The sequence below is a fragment of the Aedes albopictus genome, chromosome 1 (assembly GCF_035046485.1).
Source record: "Aedes albopictus strain Foshan chromosome 1, AalbF5, whole genome shotgun sequence".
In the NCBI taxonomy this organism is placed as follows: Eukaryota; Metazoa; Arthropoda; class Insecta; order Diptera; family Culicidae; genus Aedes; species Aedes albopictus.
Window position 1 is genome coordinate 281,459,835 of NC_085136.1, and position 18,232 is coordinate 281,478,066.

At 43.6% G+C, this 18,232-nt stretch overlaps 1 protein-coding gene across 2 annotated transcripts in view; it reads right to left on the reverse strand.

The window, feature by feature from the left end:
* Positions 1–8,014: 8,014 nt before the first annotated feature.
* Positions 8,015–18,232, reverse strand: part of LOC109622683 (uncharacterized) — a 185,436-nt gene continuing 175,218 nt past the window's right edge. For both annotated transcript variants that reach the window (XM_062846848.1, XM_062846847.1), the window contains exons 5-7: positions 12,278–13,311; positions 8,564–12,215; positions 8,015–8,497 (exon numbers count right to left, since the gene is read on the reverse strand). In XM_062846848.1, the coding sequence (XP_062702832.1) occupies positions 8,368–8,497; positions 8,564–12,215; positions 12,278–13,311 (4,816 nt within the window). In that variant the 3' untranslated portion in view covers positions 8,015–8,367. The remainder of the gene's footprint in view (positions 8,498–8,563; positions 12,216–12,277; positions 13,312–18,232) is intronic.

The following is an 18,232-nucleotide window of genomic DNA, read 5'->3' on the forward strand; positions in this document are numbered from 1 at the left end:
CAACCTACGGATCTCACGATGCCTGATTGGAGCAAGGGCGAATCCGTGAATGCCAATGAAAGACGCTACTGCACAGTTACTCACCGACCTCGGTTATTCTGAGGCACCATCACTGCAGCAGATTGAGACAGCCATCTGGAGCATGAAGTCCAATAATATCCCCTAGCCCTAGGTCGTTCGCATATCAGCAGAGATGCTCAAAGCTGACCTTATGGTCTCAGCGCAAAAGATTTGAATATCCTTTTCAACTTGTTGATTTAGTATCGAGCCTTGATAAAGATCCTATAAAAGATCGAAACGTCGATGAAGATTCTATAAAATACAACGCAACTTGTTGTGACTGATAGCCAGACTCCCAGAGAAAAATCCAAACATCGAAGTCGAAAATCTCCAACAGTTGCATCATGGGACTCCGTGACTTTTCCGGCCGACTGGATGCAGTGCGTCTTAGTGAAAGTTCCCAAGAAGTACGAAGTATTCTGAACTACGAAAATTTGTGGGACGCCCTGAGACGCAAATCGGTAACCTTATCGAAGCGCAGTGAAAGGTCCACTTTCTTGGCATTTCGGATGCGGTTGTAGAACACCATTTCCTTTATGTTAACCACTAGGTTGAACATGCGGTTTTGTTCCTTCCGCTTCGAACATTCCCATTACGGCTCAATCGTTTCGCAGGAACACTCAACCGCTGTCAATGGATGTCGACGATCTCTGCATTGTTGACATCAGTGATCATTCCCAGTTGTGCATTTGGACGAGTCGGACGTGTGCTCCGTATCTCACCACGCGATAGACCTCGTATAAGTGGAGTTTTTTCCCCCGCAAGTGCGGAAGGTTTTTTATATCGTACGTTTTCCTGCTTGTGCGAAGTGTAGTGTCGCAAGGTGGTATCCAGCGCAACCCGGGAAGCGAGGTGCTTGCATCATCGTACATCAAAGAAGAAGCATCGCATCCAAGAAAGTCATCTTTATCGCCATCATCAGCCCCTCCGTCATCGAAGAGGACGGCGGCAACGGGTGCGAAGGCAGACGCGACGAACAGCTTTACCATCGACCTGCCTGTGATAAATTTCTACCTACTTCGGTCAGATAAGTATCACTCTTTCGATACACTCTTTTGTCCGCCCAATTTGTTTTGATCGCTTTTGTCTATTGTATCCCCAGTCCACATTCGACCACGTGCTTTTTTTTTTGACATCCATAACAGTGGTTCCCAAACTACTGTATACGGGTAAGGGTGTACAAACTGTAAATAACAGAACATTTTTTTTTTGTTTTTTTTATTAGCTATTTTTTCTTTTTATTTCGATACCGTTTTTTTTGCATCCTACAGGGTGCGCTAAAATAAACATAAGAATTGAATTCGTATATTATTAGTACAAGTTTTTTTTTTTTTTTTTTTTTTTGCTTTATTTTTTTTTCTATATATTATTCACATTGTTTGGTTTACAAACCAAACAGTTGTCGTCCTGAGGAAGAAAGTGCACTGTAAATACTTTAAGGTTTTTCTCTTCCTCTTTTGCACTTTTGAGTTATTTTCCATAAATTTGCTTCCACATGGACGATTCGATTGGAGGCGAAACGCCTCCCAATGATATCATTGCTCGTACGCGGTTTTATCAGCCATCTTCGCCTGGACCTTGGGTTGTCTATTTCCGGCGCAAATGCAAACCATTGAATATGCTTTCGATTTCTCGAGAGCTGACGCGTAAGTATCCTGGGACCGTTATTCACCAAGTGAAAGCATCCAAGCTGCGTGTTACCGCACCTAGCTACAAAGCAGCAAATGAAATTGCTCAACACGAAGCGTTTACTGTTGAATACGCGGTCTATGTGCCAGCACGAGAAGTGGAGGTGGAGGGGAAGATCCTCGACGAAATGCTGACATGTGAGGACATCAAGACCGGCTTTGGTCGATTCAAAAATAGGTCAATTCCTGATGTGGCTATCCTAGATTGTAAACGCTTATCTAAGGTTTCCATGGAAGGAAATAAAAAGGTGTACTCGCCTTCAGCGTTTTTTCGAGTGACTTTTCCAGGTTCCGTCCTCCCGGAATTTGTTGTAATTGATGGTGGTTTTTACCCAGTGCATCTTTTTAGGCCGAAGGTTTTTAATTGTACCAAATGCAAGCAGTTTGGTCACAGTGATAGCTTTTGCGACAACAAGCCCCGTTGTGGCAAATGCAACCAAGCTCATTTGGAGGACTCTTGCACACAGGAAGCGGAAAAATGTTGCTACTGTGGCGGAGATCCACACGACTTGCAAGTTTGCCCGGCTTACAAAAGACGCATTCGAAATGAGAGTCGCTCTATCATAAAGCGCTCCAAACAGACATATGCGGAGATGGTGAAATCTTTTAAAACACCAGATTCCGTGTCTGAATCAGCTGTCCCAGTTGAAAATCCCTATCAGGAGTTGTCTTCCGATGATCAGGACGATGGCGAAACTGATGAGGGTAGATCTCTTTCGGAGGTACACGCACCTGGAAAAAGGAAGTCATCATCTTCCCCGGGATTGCGCCGAAAGGTCTTTTTAAAGTCTTCCCTCAAAAGTTTGCCTAATGTTAAAGGAGACGGGGTAAACTTAAAAACTCCGAAGAATCAGGTTCCTTCAGCTTCAGATCCATGTTGTAGCAAGAACCTGTCACCCCCGTCTCCGCCTGTTAAATACACTTCAAAGAGAAATAATCGACAAGGTAGCAAGAAAAAAGCTACCAAAGTACCTCGCAGTTCAAACAAGCCTCCTAGACCCAAGCGAGGACTGTTTACTTTTAGGGTTCTCGTGGATCGCTTATATGATGCCCTCAGCCTTCCAGAAACATTTAGAGGCATTATTGATATGTTTATACCTACAGTAGAAGAATATCTTCGGAATCTGACACATTCATGGCCCCTCCTTGCTGCGATCATATCTTTCGATGGATAATTCATCAAGTGAGGTACAAGATATGATCACTGTGCTACAGTGGAACTGTCATAGTCTAAAACCTAAATTAGACCTGTTTAAGTTTTTGATTCACAACTCTGATTGTGATATATTTGCCCTTTGTGAAACATGGCTTTCTTCTGAAGATGAACTCAACTTCCACGATTTTAACATTATACGCCAGGATAGAGATGACCATTATGGGGGAGTTCTTTTGGGGATCAAAAAGACTTACTCATTTTATAGAATTCCAATCGCGACTCATCCTGGCGTAGAAATCGTCGCTTGCCAAATAAACGTAAAGGGTAAAGAACTTTGCGTAGCTTCCGTTTACATTCCTCCAAGAATTTCAATTAACCGCCGTCATCTTTGGAATGCGGTTTCTGCACTATCACATCCAGTTTTAATTCTGGGTGATATGAACGCGCATGGTACAGGGTGGGGCGAACCATATGACGATAATAGAGCGGCTATTTTCTATGATTTGTGCGACGATTTCAATTTGAACATTTTAAATACAGGTGAAGTGACACGTATTGCATCTGACGGCAAAGAAAGTCGTCTCGACCTATCACTGGGGTCAAGCTCACTATCATTCGATTGCTTGTGGAAGGTAATCGAGGATCCTCATGGTAGTGATCACTTACCCATTATAACCACCATAAAGCATAATAGTGAAAGGTCAGACCATCCAATTCAGGTTCCTTTTGACCTCACAAGGAATATCGATTGGCAAAAGTATGCAGAAGCGGTATCTTTTGGCATCGAATCATTCAATCCCCTCCCACCTTTGGATGAGTATCGATTCCTGTCTGAACTGATATATAAGAGTGCATTAGAATCACAAAAACGACGTGTTCCAAGTGCAACCTTCAAAAGAAGACCAGCCACACTAGGTTGGGATGATGATTGCACCCAGTTGTATCTTAAAAAATCTGATGCTTTCAAAACTTTTCGTAGGCACGGTACCTCAGATCTTTATCAAGAGTACGCAAAGCTCGAAAGACAGCTGAGAAACCTGCTGAAAGCGAAGAAGCGTAGTTATTGGCGACACTTCATTGAGGGTCTCTCAAGAGAAACTTCAATGACAACGCTTTGGAGAGTGGCTCGCAACATGCGAAACCGCTCTTCTTCTAATGAGAGTGACGAATACTCCAACCGTTGGATATTCAGCTTTGCGAAAAAGGTCTGCCCAGACTCAGTCCCAGCACAACCGATTTCTTGGGAAACATCCCCAAGAGACGGTTCTCTGGACAGACCCTTCACTATGCTGGAACTTTCTATGGCTCTTCTTTCATCAAACAATTCCGCTCCGGGACGCGATATGATCAAGTTCAATCTTCTAAAGAATCTCCCAGATATCGCGAAAAGACGATTACTGGACCTGTTCAACTCATTCATGGAGAACAACATCGTTCCGCATGAATGGAGACAGGTCAAAGTAATAGCTATTCAAAAGCCTGGTAAACCAGCGTCTGATCATAATTCATACCGCCCAATTGCTATGTTATCATGTTTAAGGAAATTGTTGGAAAAAATGATCCTATCACGACTCGATCATTGGGTCGAATCAAATAACTTGCTTTCAAATACACAGTTCGGGTTTCGCAAGGGCAAAGGAACAAACGATTGTCTAGCGTTGCTTTCAACAGATATTCAACTGGCCTTTGCGGAAAAGGAGCAACTGGCTTCAGTTTTCTTGGATATTAAGGGCGCCTTTGATTCAGTTTCCATAGGAATATTGTCAGAAAAACTGCACAATAGTGGACTTCCAGGAATTTTAAATAATTTCTTGTATAATTTGTTGTCAGAAAAACATATGAGTTTCAATCTCGGACAACTGACAACTTCCAGAATAAGTTACATGGGCCTACCCCAAGGCTCATGTTTAAGTCCCTTGCTTTATAATTTTTACGTGAAAGACATTGATAGTTGCTTGGAAGGACAATGCACGCTAAGACAACTTGCAGATGATGCTGTGGTTTCTCTAAAAGGCCCACATGCAGAAATGTTGCAAAGACCATTGCAAAATTCTCTAAATAATCTGTCAATCTGGGCAAGAGATTTAGGGATCGAGTTTGCTCCGCAAAAAACTCAATTGGTTGTGTTTTCTAGAAAGCGGAACCCAGCCCAACTGAAACTCAATCTTTTGGGAATAGAAATCGACCAGTCTTTGACTTCGAAATACCTTGGGGTCTGGTTTGATTCAAAAGGCACTTGGGGTACCCAAATCAAGTATTTGGTGCAAAAATGTCAACAAAGGATCAATTTTCTACGCACAATTACCGGAACATGGTGGGGTGCTCACCCGGAAGACCTCATAAAACTTTACAAAACGACTATTCTCTCTGTTATTGAGTATGGCTCTTTCTGCTTCCACTCAGCAGCAAACTGCCACCTAATAAAGTTGGAACGAATTCAATACCGTTGTTTGCGTATTGCTCTCGGCTGTATGCACTCAACGCATAATGCGAGCCTAGAGGTCCTGGCAGGGGTGAAACCTCTCCAGAACCGATTCTGGGAGCTCTCGCTAAGGTTACTTATTAAGTGTGGAGTGAGCAACACACTTGTCATTGAAAATTTCGAAGAAATGCTCAGTCTGAACACTCAATCAAAATTCATGAGAATCTATCTGTTCTACATGTCATCTGATATAAGCCTACCAAGTTATAATCCTCCCCGTGTACACTTCACTAATGACAGTTCCTCTGTTAAATACGATCTGTCCATGAAACAAGCTATTCATGGAATACCAGATCAACTTCGATGTATATCTATTCCTCGCATTTTTAACGAAAAGTACCAAAATGTCAATTCCTGTAAGAGATTCTTCACTGATGGGTCTCGCATAAATGGATCCACTGGTTTCGGTGTTTTCAATGAAAATTTCACCGCCTTCCGCAAACTTCAGGAACCTTGTTCGGTTTATGTTGCTGAGCTGGCAGCAATCAACTTCGCTTTGGGGATGATTTCCAACATGCCCGTAGACCATTTCTTCATCTTCTCGGATAGCCTTAGTTCGATTGAGGCACTCCGGTCGATGAAACCTGTAAAACATTCATCTTACTTTCTTACAAAAATAAGGGAGCAGATGGGTGCACTGGTCGAAAGATCATACAAGATTACCTTTGTATGGGTCCCCTCACATTGCTCAATTTATGGCAATGAGAAGGCGGACTCTCTCGCAAAGGTGGGCGCACAGGAAGGTGAGATCTATGATAGAAGAATTTCACATGATGAATTTTTCCATTTTGTTCGCCAGAGTTCTCTTCAAAGTTGGCAAAATGATTGGCGAGATGGCCAGCTGGGACGGTGGTTACATTCCATTATTCCTAATGTTTCTTTGCGAGTGTGGTGGTATGGTCTGGATGTAAGTCGCAATTTCATTCGCGTGATGTCAAGACTTATGTCCAACCATTACTCGCTAGACGCGCATTTACACAGGATTAACCTCGCGTTGAGCAATGTTTGTACTAAGTGCGGTTCCGGTTATGATGACATCGACCACGTAGTTTGGCAATGCCCGGATAATGACGCCTCCAGAGCGCTACTTTTGGATACCCTTGAGGCCCGAGGTAGACAACCCTTTGTTCTTGTGAGAGATGTGTTGGGGACCCGCGATGTCACATACATGGGATGTATTTTCGACTTTCTTCACTCTGCTGGTATAAAAGTTTAATTTGCTTGTGTTTTCTTCTCCAGTTTTTTTTTTTTTTTCTCTGTTTTGTCCTCTTTGTGTTACCAAGCTGCTCCTGGCCATCCGGAAAACCAAGTTCCACAACAAGTTGGTACCAACACCACAAGGCACCGAATACGCTAGCAAGATGCGATTCACCCCCGGATGAGCAGCAGTGAAACCTTTGGCCCAATCCTTACCCTGTCCATCCCTCAAAATGTGACCTTCTAACCTCGAGCTGCCACGAGTACCCTGGCTTCCACCCATTACTAACAGATATCATTAAAAAGTTATTACTCTGTATAATGTATACTATTAAGTACAAAGAAAGATTCTCGGCTCCGTAAAGCGTTATACGCGATTGAGCCCCAAATAAACGAACTAGATAAAAAAAAAAAAAGACATCAGTGAGATCTAGAAGTTCAAAGGACTTCAAAATTAAAGTAATATATCGAACTAGTCTCGTTGATAGATTCCCCTGCTTATACTGTGTTAATTGACCAATCTTGGCCCGTAATGTGGTGATCTGGTTCTCCAAAAGTCGCAGATTTTTGTGTCACCATCTCATTGCGGGCTAGATTGCGGGCGGGTCCGCTATCCCAGTGTCTTGACAACAGTAGTCGCAGTTGAATACACAGTAAACTGTCTCGAGTTTCTATACGGCCTCAATGTATACTGTGGCAAAATATCCTGGAGTGCTAGTTCATCTCGTAGTTGCTTTCGTTGCATGTCCGCTGTTGGTCCTGGAGCGTTGGTGCAGTCGAATCACGACATGCATGTATGTATTTAGCCCAGCAGCGCTCCATCTCAACGTATCGCTTGATCCAATTCCCTCTGCACATCCAGCTTTCTGTACTACATTTTTGCAGCGGTGAGCGAATAAGGGGACCTAATTTTCCGCTGCCGTGTGTACAGCTTGTTCAAGTGAAGCAGGTTAACAATGCGAGATTATCTCTCGTTGAACATTTCCAGTGTCCCTGATCTCCGGGACATGTCCGTCTCCTCTCCATCCTCGCGTAAATGAAGTAACAGCAAACCACGTACATATTCAACTCCCTCATCCACATGATCCACTATCGTCGACCGGTATCTGGTCAAGGTCTACGCTGCTCAAAAATTTCAGAAATTTGTCTACGAGGATCCCTCCTACGAGGGTCTGAGATGGCCAAAAATGAGTCTACGTAGTTTATGGACAGCGCCTAGATAACCAGGAAGAGCCAGTGACTTCGAGACAAGCCGTGCACAAGATGGCTGTTGCGGCTGAAGAGGACCTGAGAGCACTTAACGTCTAGGCAGGGTCTGAAAGCAATTGACTCAGGGCTGGGCCTAATGAAGAATGCAATGAGCCCATCAAAGCATGGCCTTATCGTGGTAATAATGGTCTGTCATCATGAAAACACTATAACCAGTATAAGTTAATTTGTCATAAATTGTTTTAATAAATATCAATAAATAAATAGTGTAATAAATAATAACAAATTCGTGCAATCGAACCTACACAACGGAGACGAAACGTCAATGATTCAGTTCAAGACTCCTGTATCGTGGTCATGGTCTTAGTCAAGGTCAAGTTCCAGTCTCTCAGAACAAGTCATGCTGTGTGGAATATGTTTGTCGGTTTTGTCGGTGTTTGTCGGTTACCGTTCAGTTCAGTAAAAAGTCCTGGTCAGATGTCCCGTAGAAAGATAGAAAGTCACAGTCCATACGAAGGTGTTTACAAAAGCGACAATGGACAATGTCGACGTTTCCCAAAAATTAAGCTTCCTCATCAGTCTTCGGCACTGATCGGTTTCGGAAGTTCGCTCAGCGAGAACGCATCGCTCTTCAGCTGCGGAACATCCGGCAGCGGGTTACGCTTCTTCGACTTGGCCACATTGAACATCACCCAGTTGTCCGGTCTGTGCGGGAGATAGTAGATTCATGGTTATTTGTTGGCAATCGGAAAGAGATGTTGAAGAACTTACCGTTCGATACTAGTTAGGAGGACGAAGGGAACCAGCGCAATTCCCGGTTGTCGTCGGTCGTTGTGTCCGGTCGTGGTCGCAGCTGTCGCGGTTGGTCGTTTTCCGTGGGAGTTCGTCGGTCTACGTCTTCTTTGGTGCGGTGTTGGACGTCGGTCAGGTCGGTGAGGTCGCTGAGTTGTCTGGTTGTCAACTTGTGGGATTTTTGGTGGGTCGTTGGAAGTCTCGTTTTCGTCCAGCGGTAATATTGATTCTATGGGGTCGGGTCGGTCCGGAGTTCGGGCGTGAATGTCTTGGATGTTTAGTAAGGTCTGGAGGTCTATCGAATCGGAGTTCGGTGGATCGTCATGGATATCGTCAGACTCGTCGTCGTATTCGTCGTAATAGGTCTGTCCCTTGGTTGAGCTTGGTTTGGTTGTTAAGTGAGGATGTAGGTCTTTTGGTGCGTCGTGGTCATTGTGGTTGGTCAAGTCTTGTTCGCGTGAGTCGTCAGTTGATTCTGTAGGAGTAGCAGTTGGAGTATGTTCTTGAGCGTCGTCTGCAGTGTAGTCATGCTCGTTTGAAGAAAGTATACGTAAGTTTTCGTTAGATGCGTCTTCTTGTCTTCGGTTGTAGTCATAAGGTACTTGTGCGGCGTTCTTAGTTTCTGGTTGATGTTCGTCAGGTAGCGTCTTTGTTCCAATGTTTGTATCGTCCGTTCCGTAGTTGTCTAACATGATCTTGGTTTTCTCTGCATTGACAGTCTTATCAGTAGCGTGTTTGTCAAGCACAAGTCCCGTTTTGTCATGTAGTTGGTAAGAGAGTTGTTCAACCGTGTATTGAAACGTCAGTTTGTCAGTGGAGTTGATGTCTTTCACGTTGTTGTTTGTCATCTCAGTTTCCGTAAGTGTAAGGTCTACTTTGTCCGTCACTTTGTCGCTTGTATGAAGGTCACTGTTGTCAGTATTAGGCGGTACATTGTCTTTGTAAGATTCGGTCCTGTATAAGCTTGGTAGATGTTTCGTAGATGTTTTCAAGGTGTCCATCTGCTCTTGTCTAGTATTATCAAGTTTGTGAAATTCGTCTTGTCTTTTCAGTTTAGTATTGTGTTTGTCGTCATTTCCAATACTATTAAAATCCTTGTTTTGTGAGATTGTTTCAAATGTATCGGTCTTCGTTTTTGTAATGTTTACGTTGTCTGTCGTTTTTGTAATGTCTACGTTATCTGTCATTTCAAGGTCCTTTGCTACAGCGTCAATCATAGTTTTATCCAGGTCAACATCTTGTCCTGTTCGTTTCTTGTCAGTCTGATCATTTCTAACAGCAGTTCGTTCGTACTCGTCAGTCTCGTGTTCCGTAACTTCATGGTCAGTTTCGTCCATAACGTTCGTATTGGTCCCACTCTCGTCATGCGTTCCGGTTTTCTCATCAGTAAGGTCATAATTGTTCGTCTTTTCCGTATCAGTAACGTCATGCTCTTGCGTAACCTTGTCCCGGTCAATGTACGGTCCGACGTATTGGTCCAAGTCATCGTCGGTCTCTTCCAGTGGTTGTTGATACCGGTCGGCGTATCGTCGCTGTCCGGAGGTCTTGTCAGACCAGAGCGTAGCGTCGGTCAACGGTTGTAACGTGTAGCTGTCGACGTACGGTTCGCGTGCGTTGTACTGGCTGTAGTTGCGGTACGTTGCGTGTCCGTAGTGGGTCTTTCGCAGTGGTTCGTATTTGTTCTGTTCGGGTCGGAGGTAGCCGTCGTGTTCGTGGATGTTCAGTGTGTCCTGCTGGTTGGCGTCCGGTATGTCATAGTCGTAGTCTTGCAGAAGAAGAGGAGAAACGATTCGGGACGGCAGTCGGTCTTTGCTGTCAGTTTGTAGTTGTTTCTGTGGTTTGCGGTTGTTGGTCTTTTTCTGAGAGAAGATAGGCGAAGGTACAGCAGACTGATGGTGGATAGGTCTAGATGAAGAGAACTGAGGTCTAGGGTCGACGGAAAAGACAGACTGAGAGGCAGATGAAGAGGAAGGTTTCTGAGAGTTTGGAAGAAAGACGTTAGAGTTGAGGCTAGATGAAGAAGTCAGAGGTTCAGAAGGAGCAGACGATAGAAAGATAGGTTTGTCATTTGGTCTAACATTGTTTATTACTAGTAGTCCAGGTCTTTGAAATGCGGTCTGAGTTTGCGTTTGAGATGGTCGTTTAGTAGTTTGTCTGTTGTTGAGTTGGTTGTTGTTGTCGTAGTCACTGTTGACGATCTTGTTGGACAGTATCCATTTAGGAGTTGTTCGTCGGTTGGTGGGTCGTCGAGTGTCAAGTCCGTAGGGATTGTAGGTCGTCATAGGTGGGTTGTAGCAGTTGTAACCGCAGTACGGTGGTTGAGGAGGTGGAGTCGGTTCTTCAGTAGTGTAGTATCCTCCGTAGTAAGGGTTTGGAAGAGGTTCTGTCACTGGTCCGTACCCTGAGTCCTGGCCATATCCGGGTTTAACGAATACCGGCGGGTCAGAGTCGTAGTTGTCAACGTCATCGTAGTCAGAGGGTGGTGCCGGAGCAGGTGCCCCGTAGTAGCCACTTCGAAGTGCGTTGTTGTGGTTCTTGGAAAGTAGCGTTGCGTTGTCTTCTTTTGTAAACAATTTCGACAGGTTCAAGTCACGTTTCTTCAAAGAGTGTTCAAAGTCTTCGTCATCAGTTCCGTTGTCGATGGAGTCACGTTTCAAGCTGAAGTCTATGTTGTTGATAACAAGGTTTGTCGCAGCCGTCGGACGCCTTCTCGGCGTAGTTTTCCTGGTAGATTTCCGTTTTGGAGGAACGGTCGTCCCCGTCAAATCAAGTTTGTTGTCTATCACGGTAGATGGCGTTGGTAAGGGGTCTTTCTGAGGAGCAGGTCTAGGCGGAGTCGGTTGTGCAGTCGTCGGTCGAGGAGTATTAAGGTTAAAGTCTAGCTTATTGTTTACAATCGTCGTTGATGGTCTAGGAGAGTTCAGTACGATCTGTCCGTTAGAGGGTATCTGATGTCCTGTGTTTCCGTTCGGAAAGAAGTCTACTTTGTTGATGATGTTGGCGTTCTTCAGAGGTTTCCTGGTCGTGGTGGTTGAGAATATGTGTTGTGCGGCACTTAGGTCATTGTCACTTTGTTCGGCGTTTGGATCGTCGTTGGGTCTCGTGAATGGGTCACGTTCGGTCCAAGGTTCAAGGTCGATGGGTGACATCAGTTTCGAGTCGCACGGTAGTCGTTCGTTCTGTACGGCGTCAGCTGGTAGAAATACGTGAGGTTGCAGGGTACCTCCGCCAAGTGCCCGGCAAAGGACTTGCGAAAACGCTACTTGGCGGATGGATTCCAACTGCGCTGGGGTGAACGAGGACTCGAAACCGGGATTCTCGTACCAGAACCGATCCCCTTTACGAAGATTGCCAAACTGTTGGGCAATGATACAGGAAAAGGTGGGTCCTACGATACCTCCCACAACCGGACGTTCGGCTAGACCACCAACAAATAGATCTATATCGTCAACTGAGCGGTAGGCTTTGCGCAATCGCAAGGCCGAAGCTGGACCCATTACCCGGTCCAAATCCGACCAATCCTTGATGGGAGTTAACCCGCAAGGTATCCGCCAGTTGATGTACGGCTGAATGCCGTGATCTCGACCCCTCTGTATGTTGATCGCTGCCAGGTCTAAGCCAAATGGGAAACCTGTCGAGATAAAAATCCATTGTAGTACAATCCCCATCACATAAACCGTCCACCGAACTTACTTCTTGTCTGAAATAGATGATTCGTTAACTCCGCGGAGATGAACTCATCCCGCTTTAGGGCCCGCTGGTTGACCATGCCGCGCACCAATCGATGCAGGGACCCCGGTCCGCCCAGATCTCCCTCGGCGCTTTCCTCGTGTAGTGTCACGTTGTTCGGAATGAACCGGTGATGCCTGTCGGCCCTCATGTACGAACCCTGTATCAGTGAGTGCCCAAATCGGAACGCAGCTGCCGAGAATTCGTTCGCCACGGTTGGGTTTACACCTGGGTCGTATCCCGTGTAGAACCCGCTGGTCTCCAGCTCTAGATCAAAAAGATGGCACACTTCCTTACCCAGCACGATCGGGAGGAACTCCCGGTAGGTGATGTGCTGGAACATGGCTCCAACGATACGCCGAGCTTCCTGGTACAGTTTCTCGTCGCTCCAGTGCGGGTTGATGTCCGAGAGCTGGGTTGCGATTTGGTTGTGTTCGTTGACCCAGACCATGTGGAGCATCAGCAGTCCCGGTTGTTCGCCACTTCGGGCATCCCCGGGGCGAATGCATTGGTTGGCGAGTGCCGCTCGGAAGCAGACGTCTTCGCTGGGTGGTCCCCGTCCGAACAGGAGCAAACCGTTCCGGAAGATTCTTGCGTTGTCAGAGGTTCGCGGGTTGCTGGAGTAGATGGGCGAGGCGTCGATGTACGAGGTGACCTGGTTGGTTTGCTCGCGCCACGATAGCAGGCAGTCACGCCGTTGAGCTGGGGCCGATCGGAGAAATTCCAGGCAGCGGACTCCTAGTGGAGAGAGCCAGGGGTCGTCTAGGGGGACCTTGATCGGTAGGCAGGACGGATGGAGGCCTTCATCGTTGCGTCCGCAGCACCTGGGGGTGGATCCGTTCAGGCTGCGGGGTTGAGCCGTAGCCGTGAGGTCGTGATCGAGCAGTTGACCCCATAGGGCCAGCATCATCGTGACGGGGGCTTCCTCTTGGCGGGCTCCGTGCACTACCAGGCTGATGAAGCGAGCCGAGGGGAGCGGGGCGTTGGCGATGGAACGTCTGAAGAAAGGAGAGAAACGTATGGTTAGTTGGGTTTACGGGGTTAGAAGAGGTCTACGGAGAGACTTCTGTTTCTTAGATTATGGTATGCTGAGGAACGTGAGCTTTTGGATATTAAGGCCTTGTACGTCCACAGATAAGGCTCTAACAAATACAGACATTAGATTGTATCCAGTGATACACCTGAAGTTCTAGATGAATTCGTCCATAATTTTTTTTAACATGGGTTTGGGGATATCTTTGGCTCTTTTGGGGATATCTTTGGCAATTCCTTCCTGGATTTCTCACAAGATTACTATCATATTTTTTCACGGCATTTTTCTTAGCATTTTTCTACTGGAGGTTCTTACGGGTTCCTTCCCCTTTTTTTCAAGATTTCTGAATTTCGACCCTATTTCACCTGAAGCTTTTCATAGCGATCTTGCAGGATTACTTCCACAGGTATTACTGACAGGGTCCCTAGCAAGATTTGCCCCAGAGTTCCTCCAACGTTTTCTGCAAGAAATATTCCACTGTTCATCCGGGGATTTCTACAGGAGTTATTCTTGGGATTTGTACTGAAGCTTCCTCCAGCTACTTTAGGAGGTTTTCTAGGGATTTCTACAGGAGTTCCTCCCGGTATTTCTTCCAGAGATTTATCCGGTATTGCTTCCGGAGTCCCTCACGAGATTTCCCACGGAGTACGTCCTGTAATTTGTAGGAGGAGCTATCGTGAGCTTTCGTCTGAAGTTTCGCCCGAACTTTTTACAAGAGTTTTTTTTCCGGGATATATATTTTTAAAGTTCTCGCGGAATTTGTCCTGCAGTTTCACCTGAGATTTATCTTGTAGTTTCTCCCGGAAGATATCTGAAAAGATCTGGAGTCGCTACCAGAATGTCTCTCAGAGTTCTTCGTGGAGTTTATCGTGGATTTTTTTTCCAACGTTTCTTCTGTGGTTTCTTTAAGGGTTCCAGCCGGCATTTACTAGAAGTTCTCCTTGAAATACCTCCAGAGATTGCTTACGACGTTCCTAGCAAGAAATTCCCGGTGAAATATCGGAAGGAACACTGGTACACTGGTACCTCCATTTAGGTAATGAATCGGAGGTGCACAAATAGATTTTTTAGCTAAATGAATTCATTACCCACATGGAAGCAGTTTGTTACCTAAAAGGATTTCTATGTTGAGTTCAAGGAGAGTTTAAGTCTCGCAGGGCTTCAGCGAGCTTTCGAGGGAATTTCAGGGAGGGGTTCAGAGGCGTGTTAAGGTGTCCCAGGGCGTTTCAGAAGGTTTCAGAGCACTTTTGGGGCGTTACGGACTCCGTTAACGATCGTGAATCTTCAGAAGTTTCAAGAAGTTTCAAAGAGGTTTTACAGGGCTTAAGGAAAAGGTATTTTGAGTACATAGCTCCAATTTTCTCGAGCACACAACTTGAGAACCGTCAAACGTATCTGGCTGAAAATGTAGCTTGATGTTTGCTTCCGCACAGTTATCATTGAGTTACATTTTCAGCCAGATCCGTTTGACGGTTCTCTAGATTTGCGCTCGAGAAAATTTGAGCTATGTATTCCAAATACCTTGCCCTTAAAAGGCTCATCTGAGACTTCAGGGAGTTTCAGAGGCCTTTCAGGAGGCTTCAGAAGAGATTTAGGGAGCGTCATATACTCTCCAGCGAGTTTCAGAGCTACTTTAGGAGAGTTGTAGAGGCTTTATAAGGCTTTCCGTAGGACTCAGAAGGACTTCAGGAGGCTTCAGATGGAATTTAGGGGGTTGACCAGGGCTTCAGTGTGCTTTCAAGAGAGTTTCAGGGTGGGGTTCAGAGGCATTTCAAGGTGCCACAGCGCGTTTCAGGAGGTTTTAGAGAAGTGTTGGGAGCTTCACATGCTTTCAGGTAAGCTCCATAAGGGCTTCATGGAGTTTCAGAGGCGTTTCCAGAAATTTCAAGAAGGAGGCTTATTAGGCTCACCTAAGACTTCAGGGAGTTTCAGTGGCGTTTAGTGACACCTAAGACTTCAGGGAGTTTAAAAGACGTTTCAGGAGGCTTCAGAGGAGTTTTAGGGGGCGTCATATACTCTCAAGTGAGTTTCAGGGCTACTTCAGGGGGGTTTCAGAGGCTTCACAAGGCGTTTCAGTAGGGTTCATAAGGACTTCAGGAGGCTTCAGATGGGTTGTAGGAGGCTTAACAGGCCCTCGGGTGTGATCGGGTTTTGGCATTTTGGGTTTGGCATTATGAAGGATTCAGAGGAGTTTAAAGTTGAACTTCAGGACGATTTCAAGGGATCTCAGCGGCGTATTGAGACCTTACAGACTGATAACGATTATAGATCTGAAACTTTCGGCCTTTGGAATTCCTTCGACCATTTCTTTCTGATTTTTCCGGTATTTTTTTTTTTTGTTTTGAAATTTCCGACATTTTCTTCAGCGATTCATTCGTAAATTACTTTAAAAATTTCATGCGCATTTTTTTCTGTTTTTTTTTTATTATTTTTTAACTGTTCTAACGAGATTTTTAGCCCTAGGCTAGTTTATCTCGGGACCCACACTTTACTTCTTTTCCGAATGGAAAAATTACATATTGTGAGTTTGTCGGGAGTGGGATTCGATCCCAGGTCTTCGGCGTCACGTGCTTTAACCATCAATTCAGGCCCGCTCCACATGCGCAATTTATTTTGCAAGTCTTTCCGGAATTCCGCTATGATGTTTTTAAGATTTTCAAATACGGGAATTTCTTCCAAAGTTTCTTCAGCAATTCAATGGGATACTATGTTGGCTCTTATTTCGAAAAATGATTCAGCAATTTCTTTTAAAAAGTTTTTCGAAAATTCCTTTGGAAGTTTCTTCAGAAATGGCTTTAAGAAATTTCTTCGGATTTTTTTTTTTGAGAAATTTTTGAGCAATTGTTTTGGAAATTTCTTTGTTCAATTCCTGTAAAAACTTTCAGTAATTTCTTCGGAAAATTCTTCAACAGTGCTTTTAGGTATTGCTTTTGCTATTTTTTCTGTTTTTTTCGTTAACTCTTCTGGAAACATCTTCGGCAATTACTTTGAGAATTGATTAGGCAATTCCTTAGGAAATCCTTTTGATGTTTGATTGGAAATTCCCTCATAAATTGCAACTCCTCAGAACAATTTTCGTGATTGTTTTGATTTATTTTTTGGAAATGCTTTTTGGGGAATTCATTCGGTATTCTTTCGGAAATTTCAATGGCAACTAATCCAGCAATTTGGGATTTGTTTGGCTTTTTTTTTTTGAAGATTTGGAAATTTATTCGCCAATATTTTTTGAAACTTCTTCGGAATTTTTTTGGGAATTGTTTAAATAATTCCTTCTGAAACTTTTTTGGTAATTCCTTTGGTAATTACTGAAAAATGACAATGGAGTTGTCGAAAGAATGCCCAATGAAACTACAGAAATAATTTCCAAAGTTTTTCGTTCAGAAATGTTTTTTTTTTGAGAAATTCTCAAGCAATTGCTGAGGAAATTTCTTTGCTCAATTTCTGTTGGAACTTTTTCAGTAATTACTTTTAAAATTTCTATGGTAATTTTCTTCAGCAATGCATTTGGGAATTCCTTCTGCTGTTTGTTTTTGATATCATTTGTCGATTCTCTCAAAGAAAACATCGCCAATTCTTTCGGGAATGGATTAGGCAATTCCTTTGGGAATTGCTTTCCGAAATTTTTCAGCAAATTCTCTGTGAACTTTTCTGGCAATTTTCTTTAGAATTGCCTTTGGGCGTTTCTTTGAAAATTTCTTTCGAAATTTCTATAAAAATTGGTTCTCCAATTTCTTCGGCAATTCCTTCGGCATTTTTTTTTTTTTGAAACTTACTACTTTGATAATCCCTTTGGAATATTCTTCCGCAATATTTTTTGAAACTTCTTTGGGAATTGGTCAGTCAAGGAACCCTCAAGGTATTTTTAAATAATTTGCCGACAAAATTTCCTAAGGAACTTCCGAAAACAAAAATTACTGATGAACGTCCCGCAGAAACTGACAAAAAACTGCGAAAATGTTGCGGCCAATAATCCAAGAAATTATCGGATGAATTTTCAAAGGAATTGGCGAAGAAATTACAAATAAATGGTTGAAGAAAATCCTAAAAGGCACAATGGTATAACTGAACGAATTTTTAAAGATGTAGCCGAATGCAATTCCAAATAAATTACTGAAGAAATCCCCAAAGGCGTTGCTGAAACGATTCCCAAAAAAAAAATGCCGAATGAAATCCTAAAGGAATTACCCAATCTTTTCTCAAAAAAAATGCTGGAAATGTTTTTAATAAAGATGACAAACAAATTTCCAAAGCAATTGTTGAACGAGTTTTGGAAAAAAAATAATACTCAACTAAATTATTTGCCATGGTCATCGCTGAAGAATTTAGCTAACTATTTGCAAAAGAAATTCTCAAAAAAAATTCCAAAACAAAAAATGCCGAAAAAGTTTTCAAAGAAATTCTAAAGGAATCTCCAAGGGCATTGCTGGAGGAATTCGAGAAACAAATAATGTTGAAGAATTTACTGTATTGCAATCAAAATTCGAAGGGAATCCCGAAGGAGTTGCAGAAGGAATTTCCAAAAAAATGGGTAAGAAATATTATAATAATTTGGCGAATAAATTCTGAAAGTAATTGTCAAAGAATTTTTGCAACAAAGTTGTCGAAAGAATTTCTACAGAAATTATCGAAGAATTTGTTGATAGAATTCTCCAGAAATTAACGAATACGGTCTTCCTTAATTCCTTAATTATCGACAAAATTTTCAAAGAAATTGACGAAGGATTTCCCAAATAAATCACAGAAATAAATTTCTAAGATTTTTCCAAACAAATTATAAAGCATTTGTCCATTGAATAATTGGAGAAATCCCCGAAGGGACTGTTGAAGGATTAGCCCCAAAGAGTTACAGAAGAAAGTTCTGAAGACATAGTCAGGTATATTTCCAA